Source organism: Lissotriton helveticus, chromosome 8 (genome assembly GCF_964261635.1).
Source record: "Lissotriton helveticus chromosome 8, aLisHel1.1, whole genome shotgun sequence".
In the NCBI taxonomy this organism is placed as follows: domain Eukaryota; kingdom Metazoa; phylum Chordata; class Amphibia; order Caudata; family Salamandridae; genus Lissotriton; species Lissotriton helveticus.
In genome coordinates, this window is record NC_136069.1 from 1,143,616,655 (window position 1) to 1,143,631,266 (window position 14,612).

Below are 14,612 nucleotides of genomic sequence, written 5' to 3' on the forward strand. Positions count from 1 at the left end.
TAATATCGATTGCAGGTAGCTGCGAGGAGTAGGGCATTGTTACATGCTGCAATCCGACACCCAGCTAACCGATTCACTCCAAGAAAGCTGCACAAATACAACATGCAATAGTTGAAGTTCTTCCCCTACCTTCTCCTGTGCGTGCACCCTTTCGTAGGAGAAGCGGTCCCTTCCGAACACAGCGTTCAGCATCTCTGCACTCCCAAACTCGTTCCCAAAAGACAGAAAACTGGAGCGGTCCCAGGACGCAGAGTCCGCTCACAAGCGACTGGGCAGGGAGCGGGGCCTCGTGACATCTGGGAGGGGAACCGGTTCTTGGCAGCTAGATCAAAACCAGTGGCTACCCTCTGTGTTCAGGTGTCACAGTGCTGCTTCCTAGTGCCGCTGTCACCTGGTTTGTCCCGCCCCTTCGCCCGCCTCACGCCCATGCATGACAGGCAGCAGATTAACCCAACCACATGGCTGCCGGCCACTCCATGCGTTGTGCAATTTTTAAAAACCCATGGCAGTGTGTACAGTCCTGCACTGTGGCCGTCTTCAGAAAGCATTCGCCTCCTTACACATGCAGACAGAAGCAGCAGAATTCCGAGCTGAACTTGTTTTACCCAGACAGTGTTTATTTAAAGCGTTTACATTGCAGCACACGGAAGTCTGTCAGCGCTGTCTTTTTCCCACTGCTGCTCACGTTATATATTTCTAACCGTTATTACAAGTGTTGTAGTAGGTGCACCTTTTTTGTGCAGTTATTCGTTCAACTTGAACCGTGCATTAACGTGAAGTAGATTATGTAACCATCGACATGGTTCTCATCAGGAAACGTGTCATTTTCATTTACAGCGATATGCCTGCAAGTCGAATTTTCAAACGATAAATTCTAGCGACCTCTGATTCCGTTGTAAGTGTTGTGGGTCTCACTTGGATACTGCACAAGTGAGGGGGATCATTTTGGGGTTGGGGGTTGACAACAAATGCTGCAGGCAGAGGGAATGTGTCTTAAATTGGTACGGTGGACATGGGGCTAAGTTCTGCAATTGTACTACTGAAAATGGCTGTGACGTCACTTGGTGCAGCAAGAGGGCTAAACACTTAAACGAGTTGTCAACCTGGATAGGTTTTTACATCGAGTCTGTGACTGGCGTTTTAAGTGTAATGGAGATGGCGTTAAGAAGGATGGTGTCTGAACGTGATGGTGGTTTCAGTAATTGCCGCCATGGTTTCAAAGGCCAGCGGCAGCAGGGCTCTGGAGAGGGGCAGGAGGCGGGCTTACGGACTGCGCAGCTAGTACTTGTTAAAAGCTGGAGGAGTCTCTGGAGAGAACAAGGACACCATTCAGAGCGTGGCAGGCAGGGACCCGAGCGAGGGAGGAGACCCGAGGGCGGAGCATCGCGGGAGCTGAGCAGAGGGAGGGAGCGCAGGCACAGAGCAAGGTGCAGGATCCCGACCGGCGCTGACTGAACGACCCCCAGCCATGGCTGCCGCTAGCAGGGCGATGCTCTTCCACCTGACCCTGCACCTCCTGTCCCTGTGCGCCTGGGTGTGCGCTTTCAACCTGGACACGGACGACGCCATCCGCAAGACAGGCGACCCCGGCAGCTACTTCGGATTTTCTCTGGCCATGCACCGGCAGTTGAAGCCGCAGGACCGACGAATGTAAGTCCGCCGGCGTGGTCTATTATGCTGCTAAGTTGCTTGCATTTTTTGCTAAGTTTTAAGGACAGCTGGTGCTGAATATTCTTTTCCGGAGGCGCCGTGTGTGCCAACACGGGGCAAACCTTTCTGGTAGTTTGTGCTAGTTTTCAAAAGTCCCTTGCCCCGTTGCCCCCCTTGCAGGGCTCCCCCCAGCGGGGCGAATGAGCGCAGATGTTGGTGATGCCAGCGCACAGGTTGTAAAAGAAATGGACCCTGATTTGAGTTTTGTATTCCTTCTTCTCGAGCGGGTTGAGTGAGGGTAGCGAGAAGTCAGCTGTCTGCTTCTTAAGTGCATTCCGATTAATACTTGGTTGCGGACGGTGTATCTGCGCCCCCCATAGTTGTAAGCGCTATATAAATGTTACAGTGCGCAGGCATGCCGGCTGCTGTAGATGGCACGGGTCCTCGTTGTACAGGTTGTTGTTGTGGGGGGTCGGATTGGGGTATGCGAAACCCTGCACAAGGCGGGGGCGGGGCGATGGCAGCCAACAGACCCCCACCAGGCGAGATATGCATGACAACAAAAGGCCGCGGGCTCCCTTCACCCCCGAGCAAGGCTGCATTGTCTTCGCACCAGGAAAGGCCCAGCCTTTCCGAAACGAAACTCCATGCAAGGCCCTTCCACAGGGAGTTCATCGTGAGCAAAAGAGAAGCGTCTGAGAGGCTCCGAGCATGTGCCACCGGTGAGACCTGCTCACAGTGCGTGAAAGCATCCACGGCTTAAAGTGTCTCTTCCGGGTGAGGACAAGTTTACTAGCACACCAAACCTCCAATCATCATGTGCAGGCTGTAGTACAAATGTCCTAACTGTAGGAGGCAGCGTGCACAACCCCCAACCAGTGAAAAGCAAAATGATGTTGTCTTTTCCGAAATTCTTGTCAACAACTTAACCTTAAGCGTGCCAAAACCTCCTCTCGTACTGTTTAGTTGTCAGTCAGCAACTTCTGTCCAACTGCAGGCTCCTCTATTCTGACGGAGTCGCTCACTCACCCCTGTTGCCTGCTTGTGCCTCCGTTTTCGTGCCCCTGTTGCCTGCTTGTGCCTCTGTTTTCGTGCCCCTGTTGCCTGCTTGTGCCTCTGTGTGCCCCTGTTGCCTGCTTGTGCCTCTGTGTGCCCCTGTTGCCTGCTTGTGCCTCCGTGTGCCCCTGTTGCCTGCTTGTGCCTCCGTGTGCCCCTGTTGCCTGCTTGTGCCTCCGTGTGCCCCTGTTGCCTGCTTGTGCCTCCGTGTGCCCCTGTTGCCTGCTTGTGCCTCCGTGTGCCCCTGTTGCCCGCTTGTGCTGTGTGGGTGTGTGTGGAGGGCTCTGGTGTGGCGCCGCGGCCAGGGTGACTGACGCTGGAATCTGGGGACCACGGTTCGATCCCCGGCTCCGGCGGCAGGTTAGCCCAGCACCATGTGACTCTGGGCAATAGCTCGCTTAATCTTCCCGACGGCCCCCAGCGCCTAGAGACCCTTACGGGTGATTGTGCGCTTTACAAATGTGGACTTCTTCTGTGTGGCTGTGTGTGTAGGAAGCTTTGTGTGGCTGTGTGTGTGGGGGGCTTTGTGTGGCTGTGTGTGTGGGGGCTCTGTGTGGCTGTGTGTGTGGGGGGCTCTGTGTGGCTGTGTGTGTGGGGGGCTCTGTGTGGGTGTGGGTGTGGGGGGCTCTGTGTGTGTTTGTGTGTGTCATTTGCGAGATATAAAGCTAGTGGCATTGTAAATGACAATGCCATTTATTTATGTTAAAAAAAACATAAATAAAAATAATGTCAAGAGCAATGCCAATAGCTCTAACTTTAACAAAGGCAAAACCATTGCATTGTAAATGCTTGTTCATCTTTTCTAGCGTATTATCTACCTCTGGCCCGAACAATTGGTTCTGATTGAAGGGCTGGTTGAGGATGGTAGTTTGCACCTCTGGTTTGAAACCGGAAATGCGTAGCCATGTATGACGCCCGAGGATAACGCTGGTGTTAACTGCCCTAGATGCTGTGTCAGCTACGTCTAGCGAGCATTTAATGGAGGCATTTGATATTAGTTTGCCTTCCTGTAAGAGCTCCGCTGTGTGATCCTTGTATTGATCTGGCAGATGTTCCAATAACTTTTCTAGTTGGTCGTAGTGAGCCCTATCGTAGCGTGAGAGTAAGGCTTGTGTGTTTGCTATGCGCCAAATGTTTGTTGCTTGTGCAGCAATCCGTTTCCCTGACGCATCAATGATTTTTGATTCTTTGTCAAGGGGGGGGGGGGGTCCCCAGAAGTCTGGGAATTGGCTCTTTTACGTGCATTTGACACAACTAAAGAGTCCAATGGTAGGTGTCCCTTAATATAGATAGGATCTGATGGTGCTGGCCTATACTTTTTCTATATTCTTGGGTTTAGTACCCTACACCTTACTGGGTCTTTAAAAATATCTGGGGCATGTTTAATGACCCCTTTGATCATAGGTAGTATTTGAGTAGATCTCTGGGATTGCTCAAAAGTGTCTAATAGGAAATCTTCCTCAATGGCATCAGAGTGCATTGGGACTCCGTGGTAAAGTGCAGCTCTGCTTAGTAGATGATTAAAACCAATACTATCCTCTGGAGGGGAAGGTTTTGTTGGGTAATACTGAGGATCAGTTATGTCTGGTGCATTATTTGGTTGGAAATTATATGCATCATCCTCCTTGGTATAATCTGGGTTGACATCTTCATCCTCATGTAAGGGATATGTATGTGTATCTGGTACATCATCCCCTCTACCTAAATCATACTCCTCGTCAGTGTGGTGTGATGATGCAGCAGATTGAGCAGGAGAAGTTACAGGCTCATTATATGGAGTGATAGGAGAGGAAGAAGGTGAAGGAGAGGAAGGGTGCATTGAAGATGTTGCACAATCCTTTTTGGCAGGAACCACAGTTGGAAGTGGTGTGTCTGCTGGTCTTTTCTTGTGTGGAATTGCTTCCACATGTCCAGTTTTTGGATTGATATAGACCTTTTTAGGTCTCGCGCCTGCGATGCATATGGCGAAGCCATATGCCATCGCGCAGGCGCGATACTATTGCTGCCGGGTCTGCTTCCCAGGAGACAGGAGATGTCACGCGCACGCTCTGGAAAGCGATCGGCGCCGGCCGCGCGCGTTCCCAATCTCCTGTCTCTCTGGGAAGCACACAAGCAAGCCCCGCGAAGGCACCACGAGTGAACGCAGTAAGAGTTGTGCAGCCCAGTTTGTGCACTAGTGACGTAATCTCTGCGCGTGGCCTCTGTCGTCCATCTACGCGAGATTTGTAGATATACCGACTGGAAATGACCTTCAAACAGAGATCGCGTCCTGCTTTAGCAGTATTAGTAAAACGCATTCGAGGTGTACTGCACGCAAACGATCCTGAAAATAAGGCATCGTCGGTGCTGTTTCAGAGATATGTGTTTATTTTATGGTAAAGACCAGTCAAGATAATACTTCTCTCCGGTAGGGGTTATGCAAACGGTCATTATTAGCGCACTTGGAACGGAGCTGCAGCGCCATCTGCAGACCTGCGGGGGTGTTCAGGGAGGGAGTCACCCCTGGCAGTGTTGGCATGGGTTAAGTGCAGTGCAAGCACTGAACGTTACCAAGCCTGGGCACGAGATATTGCCAGGCATTTGCGACCCCTGCACTTCAGCGAAAATACCAGAGTGATGTCACAGAGCCCATGCAGATGTGCCGTTGTCTTTCTCACTCAGCTGGCTGCGGTGTGTAATGGGGCCTGGCAGGGCTCGCACGCGCATCTTTGCCTCTGTCCACTTTCCCCATAATTACACTTCCGCAGTGTTCCCCACCTGTGATCTGTGAAACATCAGATTCTGACAAACGCAGTGGGCCCGCTTTGTCGTTGTGCGTATGAGGGGGGTGAGCTGGTGGTGCTGTGGCCGCACGTCCCGCAGCTCCTTCCAGCACTTACATCAAGCCAATTAGCGAAGCTCTCCACTGCTGGGGTTTGTAAATTGTTGAAAAGGGGAGTTAAATCCCAGGGCAGGCCTCGTTCTGTGCTCTGCCTCGCCTCCTTCCCTCTCGCTGTGTCTGATTGGCTGTTGTGGTACGCAAACTGCAGAAATTAGCTAGGGTCAAACTGCAGTTCCAGTTGCGCTCATCAAAGCCTGCACCAGGGAAATGCTTTCAGTGTGCTTGAGACAAATTAATATTTGCGTCACTTCAGTAACAGTAGAAGCCTGGCCATTGGCGAAGTCTGGTCTGCTGCCACACCTGGTTATAGTTGCCAAGTATCTTTGACCAGCCCTAGTTTATTGTTTAGCCAACAGCAAATGTAATCTCTGTAAATACTTACAATGTTAAAAATAAACTACAAGCCCCAGAATGCAGTATGTTCGACAAACGCCAGAGCTAGCTTAAGAAGTTATCATGGCATGCCACAATAGTTAAATTATGCTAGAATCAACTTCGTATTCCGGACTTTCCTTTCAGAATGTGCTTGCTTTCTTGCGCCTATACAAAGTGAGGACAGAGACCTACATGCACAGCTTATGGTAGAGAGGACCGGAGGTCTCAGCCATTGGCTTCTGTGTCATTCACATGTTAATCAGCACATGTAACGCTAATAGGATTCGGACCTACTGTCCCTTGACTGGAGGGAGCGGACCCAGTACTCGCGAGTGCTGGTTTACAACTCCATAGCATGAAACACGTGCATGTAATGGTGGGTAAGTGTGACGCATTGGGGGAGGGGGGTGTTCGGTGGTAGCGGCGTGGATATGCTTTGTCGTCATTAGTTGAACAGTCCATGTAGGTGCCCAACAAAACCCCAAAATTTGCTCATCCAATTTTTTAGTCTGGGCGAATGAATGCCCAAAGATCTCTTGCCTGGGACAAAGTTATGGCAGATTATTTTCTTGGTAGAAATGAAAATGAGCATTTAGAAAATGATGACTGATAACAGGATTTAGAAGACTGAAAAGTTGGTACATTGCGAGTCGCATTGGTGCAAAGCCTGCACGGAGGTAAACTTGCTACATTCACCTTTCAGCACCTTGTAGTAGTTTGGCGGTGTATCCCTCCATGGAAAGGGCAGTTTGCAGAAAATGATGGCATCACTTTCTTGCAGTTGCAAGGATTAACACGCTATGAATAGATTATTATTGTTATTATTGCTCTGCTCTCTGTATATTTGTAAAGCGCTCCGATACCGGCAAGGGTCATGTTTGCGCTATATTTAAAAAAAACTATCAAAATAAAATAAAAATAAAGTAGGATGCAAAGGGAAACGGGTAGTTTGATGTCGGGGGCGCAGGCTGATGGGGCAGATCACGCTGCCATTAACAGAGTACACATGCCAGTGTGACATGCCGACATGACAGCATGCACCCGGACTGTGAAATCAGAGCACCAACACAATATAGTCATTGACAATGCCGTGATTGTTGTGAACTGTGTAATCAAGAAATGCACCGCTCAAGTTTAACATCTCAAAGCTTTCTGCGCGAGGAGGCACAAGTCCAGCATAGTATCTGAGAAAGTGCAAGCGAATTAACCCAAGTCTGAAATGCGTTTGTCCTCGTGCCAGGCAAAAGGGTTATCCGGTTATTCTCTTTTACAAGGAATCAAGTTTAATGTTTAGGCTCCGCGGTTCCCTTCACGCTGCTGAATCCGGTTTCAGCCACTCTGTGCTTTCTGCTGCATGCTGCGAGGCTGCCACGGGTCGGTCTGTCTCGCGATTTACTTGGCAGAGTGACATGTTTGTCTAGAAAACATGTCTCTCTGGTGCTGTTTGGACGTCTGAGGCCAATGGTCCATCTTTTGTGTAATCGTAATTAAAGCAGGACTGACACAGTCACTAGATATAGGTGTGTGTTCACAATGGAATGGTTCGTGTGAGGAGGTCGGCCCTGACTACATAATTCAGAACAACTAACCAAGGCATAAGAAGAACATAAACTGCATAATTCTGTAACTCAGATTCATGACGACGAATTGGGCGAGCTGAATATGTTTGCAGATTCACAGAATCCATTCGGAGTTTGCATGGAAATCTACACAAAGGGACGGTTTCCAGGCACACTCCCTGATACCAGGTGTCACCGCCGACTCTTTCCTCACTGAGACATGTGTATGACATCACAGCTCTCCACATGATCTCACAGACAGTCTCGCCCCACACTCCATCCCTCGCCCCACACTCCATCCCTCGCACCACACTCAAATCCCTTGCCCCACACTCCACCCCTTGCCCCACACTCCATCCATCGCCCACATTCCATCCCTGGCACACCCTCTATCTCTCTCTCGCCCTCCCTCTATCTCTCTCTCGCCCTCCCTCTATCTCTCTCTCGCCCTCCCTCTATCTCTCTCTCGCCCTCCCTCTATCTCTCTCTCGCCCTCCCTCTATCTATCTTTCGCCCTTCCTCTATCTATCTTTCGCCCTCCCTCTATCTATCTATCTTTCGCCCTCCCTCTATCTATCTTTCGCCCTCCCTCTATCTATTTATCGCCCTCACTATCTATCCTATCACCAGAGCATCACTCGGCACCACCACAGCATCACTCAGGGGCCCCACAATATCACTATGCGCTACCAAAATGCTTATAAGTACAACAGTAACTTACAATATTATTATAAAATAATATTATAGCCCACATTGCTTAATATTTTGCAACAGCTATCTTGCAAATCATCTTTACACCAATACAGACTTTGCTAAAAATTTAATGCAACACATTGTCATATACAATGCCAATAACTCAAACTTTAATGCTGCGAGACCCATTGCATTGCAAATGCTTGTTCTGCTTTGGATCTGGTCTAAATAGTTCTTCCTCTTGTATAGTCCTCTTCGGCGCCGATTTTTTCGGTGTCGATAGTGGTTCTTTAGCGTTTTTTGCCTTAGGAGGGGTTATTGAGTCCTGTGGCAATTTCTTCGGTGCCAAATGTTCTTTAGGCTTGTGTGTATCAGGCCTTGTGGTCTTCGGTACCGTTATCGAAGATTTTGGCGTGGAGACAGGTTTTGTTGGTCCTGTTGCGCCGGAGTCTATCTTCCCGTCATTGTGTTTGGAACCGGATGGTTTCGGAGTCGAAGCTTACGGTTCAGTTATTGTTTTTGGTTTCGGCACCGATGCCTGTTTAGATTTGTGTGCCGAAGAGTCTTTGGGCACCGAAGGGTGTGTTAGCTTCGGTGCCGAAGGGTCCTTCGGTGTCGAAGGGTTTTTCGGTGCCAATGGAGGAGGGGGAATTGGCATATGTTGTTTTTACGTTGCCGAGGCACCGGAAGGCGTAGTCTTTTTCCTCTGAGCCGAGCCCGAAGGCGGGGCGTTAGACGGTAGATTTCGGTCTCGACTGGGCCCCAATGGGCGGAGTGCTGACCGTTGCCTTTGGTTTGGGCAGTGTCTGTGGTGCAGGGGCAGAGGTACTCACGGGTTGTCGAGATGGAATCGAATCGCCCAAGTCCTCTGCTCCCGATATGATCTGGAGATCAGGCGAGTCTTCCTCGGCGGCGAGTGGAGCCTCGTCCTCGGAGATATCTTCGAGTGGGTTCTCGTCCTCGGAGACGTCCTGTTCGACGATCTCCTTCTCAAAGATAGCCTCCGGTGCTGATCTCCTCATCTCGTGTCGACGGGCCCTCCAATCCCGAATGGTCTTTTTCGATCGAAAGGAGGTACAGGCTGTGCAGGTCGACTCGTCGTGTTCTGGCGAGAGACAGAGGTTGCAAACCTCGTGATGGTCGCTATGAGGGAATTTTGCTCGACATACCGGGCATCTCTTGAATGGAGTTCTTTCCATGAGGCGTAGGCCGTATGGCGCCGATGGGCCCAACGACCCGCGTCGATGCACCGGGATGTAGCTGGTGATATCGAAAAGTGTCTTCGATGTCGAAAGTTTTTTGTCTAAAGTTTTACGCTTCGAAAATGCCGAAAAAGTATTTTCTAGCCGGAGCGGAAAACTTTCATCCGAACCCAGTGGCGGAAAAAAACAATCTGAGGATGGAGTCGATGACCATGCGCAGTATTGTCCAAGGGAGGAGTCACCTATCTCGTGACTACAAAGACTTCTTCCAAGAAGACAACAACCTGCAATCATCCGAGCCCAACACCAGGTGGCGATCTATTGCTAAATGTACAACCTGCAGCTCATATGCCTCGAACACAAGGGAACTGACGTCATCACGCCAACGTGATCCTCTTATGGCTCCAGTGACGTCATGCGGAGCGCTCGGGAGCCATGGTATTGTGACAACGTCATCGGCGTGGAGAGCTAGGAAAAATTTCCGCGGAGTGCTGGGGGATATTAATAAGGTGAGGAATCCACAGGCAGATGTATCCATCAGAAAGGACTTGACAGTCAACCAACCTAAAAAGGATAGAGCAGCAGCTACGGATTTCAAAAGCAGCCCCATCTCATACAATCACTGACCTCTCCTCTACCTCTACTACACTACTAACTGCTGAATGAAATCCATCTGTTTTTGTCTGAAATAATAGGTACCAGCACTAGAGACAGCCAGTAGTTATCTATTTTGACATGATGTGCACAATATATTGCTTGTTTAGGCTTTTGACATTTATCCGGACCACCGCTACAGAACGTATCTTGACTTTAAAAAAAACACACAAAAAAAAAATCAATATTTACCCTAGCTTCTCTATAATGGTACTGCCAGGTGATTGGCAGTATAGCTGTGATTGTTACCCGATGCCAACGGTACTAGCATGTTACCATATCCCCAATTGTGAAAGTTCTCTTTCTTGTGCCTAGAGGCTAGTACTTCAAGCAGAACTGTGTGGGAAAAATGTCCGCTGACAGGAGAGGAATTCTGAGTATCGGTGTATATTTTTACAACAACAACTAGAAGTCCTTCTCAGAACTCTAGAATTCCAAAACATCCAAGAGCAAGCTCCCCAATAACATCGCAGCGCATCCAGATCAAGGGTAAGTCATTCACCTGCCCACCTAAATGATCATGCGCAAAATGAAATGTTGGCATCTACTGGAAGCAGTCATACTGAATATAATCAAATAAAATCTGTGAATACGAGTCAACTTAGAATGCTTTTATTTATGCAGCTTACAAAGTGCAGCGTGATGCTTTGCGTGCACTTGCCAGCACTGTACAGTTCCAAACAGAGTGCATGCTTATAGATTAGCAGGCGTTCGATTACAGTGTACCAATGGTATGTTCTTCAGGTTTGAGAATACTTTTAATTTGGGCAATGTGAAAGAGTTTTTAATAGTTAGAAAATAATGCATAATTTAGATGCGTTTGATTTAGCCTACATGGCTTCAAACCTCTTGCATTGACATTATTTAACATTGGCAGAAAGAACAGACTGCACTGACATCAGTTCAACATTTGCAGAAACAAAATCTGTTTTTATTTTATGCGACTTCATTCTCCATGTACATACAATAATAAAATAATATTGTAATTTCTAAAGCGCAGAGCTACCTCATTTGAGGTGTCCCAGCACTAGGCAACAGTGTCCACCTGCCTCAATGCAGTTATCAAACCCCCCTACATCTGGAGTTAAAAAAACAGACTTCAAGATTTTTCTGAGCAGATCTTCCGACTACGAACTGCTATGGGCAGAGCATTCCACAATTTGTGCGCTAGGTAGCCGAATGACTTCCAGCCCATACGTACTTTCCTAAATCTGGAAATAATGGCAAACATCTTCTCTGCTGATCTAAGGTTCCTCAAAGGTACATAAGGTCTTACAAACAGTTGCAAATTACATGGACCTATGTTATTCAGGGCTTTATAGCAAAAAGAGAGGCTTTAAAAGTGGATCTCTATTTCACTGGGAATCAATGAAGTTGTTTGAGTGCAGCCTCTATAGTGCATCCTTGCTTGACAGACTAAGCTTTATGTTTTTCAGAGTTAGCAAATCTAAAAAAAAACAGACAAGCTAAAAGCCAGATGAAGCTAAATGCTCTAAAAACGGAATTCCTCCTAATCTCACCCCAGAAACCATCTCTGGTCATGGAACAATGGTTGAATTAGTTAACTGCAGACCTCTCCTCGTGGATTCAGCATCCTCTCTGGGTATTATATTAGACAAAAGTCTGAACATGCAAAAGCACATCAGTTCCCTCACCCAAGGAGCAAACTTCCAAATCAGCATTCTAAGGAAACTCAAACTCTTTCTCCCTGCTCATGACCTAAAGGTTGCAGTACAAGCATTAGTGATCTCATAGCTGGACTATGGTAGCGCGGCGCTTTGTGGCTTGCCCAGAGTGAAAATGGCTCCTCTTGGGGTTGCCCTCAATTCCGCTGCTAGGCTCCTAACTGGCACTAAAAAATACAACCATATCTCTCTGGACTTGCGGGACCTGAACTGGCTTCCATATGAAGCTCAGATACAGTTAAAAATTGCATGCATGGCACACAAAACCATCCACTTCAAGACCCCACTGTACCTCAGAAACTGGAGCTCTCCTGTGGTTAGAGAGCCTCCAGAAGCGCCAGCGCCCTTTTGCTCAAACCACAAAAATTCAAGAAAAAAAGACCTATAACCAAGCCTTCTCAGGTATGGCCCGAGGATCTGGAGCTCACTTCATCCCGAAGTTAGGATGAACCCTTCGACTGTCTTCTTCAAAAATGAAGTCAAAGGGCTACCGATTAAGAAATTCTGCCTCAGTCTGGCTTCTCCATTTGATTCTGGGACCATAGCCGTTGCCCTGCGAACTGCTTCACGAGAATGTCCGACATTATTAGACTGTGAATTTTTTGCTTTGTTGATTCGGTTTTGTTTGCTTGTACCCTTCTTGCTGCATAATCTGTAACGCGCTCTGATACCCTTGGTGGTCATGTTCGTGCTATATAAAACATTCAAAATAAATAAATTAATAAGACATACATGTACCTTTGAGCATCCTGCACTGGAAGGATCTACGGAAGAGGGTGATGTGTTGCCACTGCTCAGAAAAGCAGGTTTCAGCCTGTTGTATGATGAATGTGAGTAAAAGGGTGCCGGTAAACTTCCATGCACATTTTCGAAGGCTGGGAGGAACATCTCGCACATTATCTGGACAGGGTGAGATTGGGACATAAAGGTTAAAACAGTTGTTAGAATCAAATGCAAGAAGATCTAGCACTAAATGATGGAGACATTTCATCCATGAGAAGGTAGAACCAAGATCAAGTTGGTAGGAATATGCTATCAAGCAACATATATCTGCAAATGACTGCTACAAACTTAAAGAATGTCAGTGCAACATGGAAAAAGAAAACTACCTTCTGTGCTTCCTTCTTCATTTCACACATATCTGGATTTAAGGCAATACAATAAAGGTATTCTTTTAATGCCTCTTCTGTCCTTCCCAAACCAGACAAAGCTTGAGCTTTCAAAGCATGGCCCTTTAAAAACAAACAAACAAAAAAAAAACAAAGTTGCTTGAAAATGGTAAAATGAGCACAGTTTCAAAAAATAAAGGAATAATGCAATATTTTCTTATCAAACTACCTAAAAATTAATGTAATGGCTATAGCTGGTAAACCAAAATAGAAGATGCTAGGACCTCGGATTTCCTTGGGGTCTCCATTTGCAAACAAGCATTGGCATAGCCAATAGGTCTTGCCTTTGGAACCTTATAGGTGTTTAGCTATGCAACAGTTGATGTTGTTGCACCAAGGATATTGTGCTGCATAACTAAATGCATAATTAAATACTTATACGGTCCCAAAAGCGAGCCCCATTGGCTATACCAATGCTTGTTAATATCTGCTTCAGGACACTGGGATGTGAATGGAATGCCAACACAACAAGTACCCTAACGTGTACCATTGTGAACTGTAATACAAGAGTCTGTTCAAGCCCATAAGCCTCCCCACACTTGTCATGCATCCCTGTCCTCACACCTCCCAGAGATGCATGGATGTATTTTCCATTTTGGGGCTCCGTCTGGGTCGAACATTTCCGCCAAGAGTAACGCATTGTTTTCGTGTGAATGGGCTCCAAGCTGACCGAGGCAGATCATCAAAGTCCTTAAAAAGTTTGCTCTAGTGCTTAATGTCGCGAAATTGAAAACATGGAGCTAGAATACCAGATTGAACAATAAAAAAAAATGAAACACATTTTCCTCTAAACCCCCAAACGCGGATGCAAAGATACAAGCAAGGAGTGGATGAGAAACTCCAGTCAGCATGGATGAACTTCAAACACTACCGTACTTTAAACACTATATTTAGAATGGTAAACCTATGGGAATGTAAACTGCTTCGTGATTGGATAGTTAGCTGTCCATATTAGACAACAGTGTCTGGTAGCGTCCTCATCAGAATATAGTGAAATATTTGCACCTCAATGGCTGACTGTGGACTCTGCATTCCTTCTTCTGGTTATGCCGCAGCCAAACATAACAAACTGCGGCCACTGGCAAATACGTAGCGCAATTTTCGCGCCAAGACTCTGCGGAATGCTGGAAAACGAGAAGCTCCAGAGACTGGATTTCCGGGTTGTTTCTACAGCTGCTCGCCAGCGCGGGCTCCAGTGAATGCCACAGGCTGCGTGCACCGCCTGATTTGATTCCAGAGCCAGCTATCCTCATGCTTCCACAGAGAGCAGGTGATCGGGCATCGCCTGCTGCTCAGATGGGACTCTGCTTATATTACCAGTCTGCACCGACTACGCAGACGCCGAAGTCGGATCTCATTACTTAGTTGACAACCCTTGAGGGGAAAAGCGTGTTTGCTGTGTACTTCATTTCCCTGGGATTCCAAATATTACAGTTTATGCAAAGTGAGCAAAACCACGGGTTCTGAATTGCTGAATACAGAAACGTGTCTGTCACTTTTTAGGTCTGGCCTTGACACAATTACCGCTGCACCGCCAGACTATAGTAATAAAACAAGAGCACAAAAAGAGGTTATGGGTCATCCCTCTTAATCCACGGGTCTGTTTGCAGTGGCGGCCGGTAAATTCAACTTACAGGAGGAGAGAGGAACGGAGAGGGACACACACACACACACACACACACACACAC

The 14,612-nt window shown here is 47.6% G+C and overlaps 1 protein-coding gene across 2 annotated transcripts in view; it reads right to left on the minus strand.

Moving 5' to 3' along the window:
• LONRF2 (LON peptidase N-terminal domain and ring finger 2) overlaps positions 1-14,612 on the minus strand; it is a 203,813-nt gene that overhangs the window by 132,999 nt on the left and 56,202 nt on the right. For both annotated transcript variants that reach the window (XM_078658018.1, XM_078658017.1), the window contains exons 3-4: positions 12,865-12,987; positions 12,494-12,655 (exon numbers count right to left, since the gene is read on the minus strand). In XM_078658018.1, the coding sequence (XP_078514144.1) occupies positions 12,494-12,655; positions 12,865-12,987 (285 nt within the window). The remainder of the gene's footprint in view (positions 1-12,493; positions 12,656-12,864; positions 12,988-14,612) is intronic.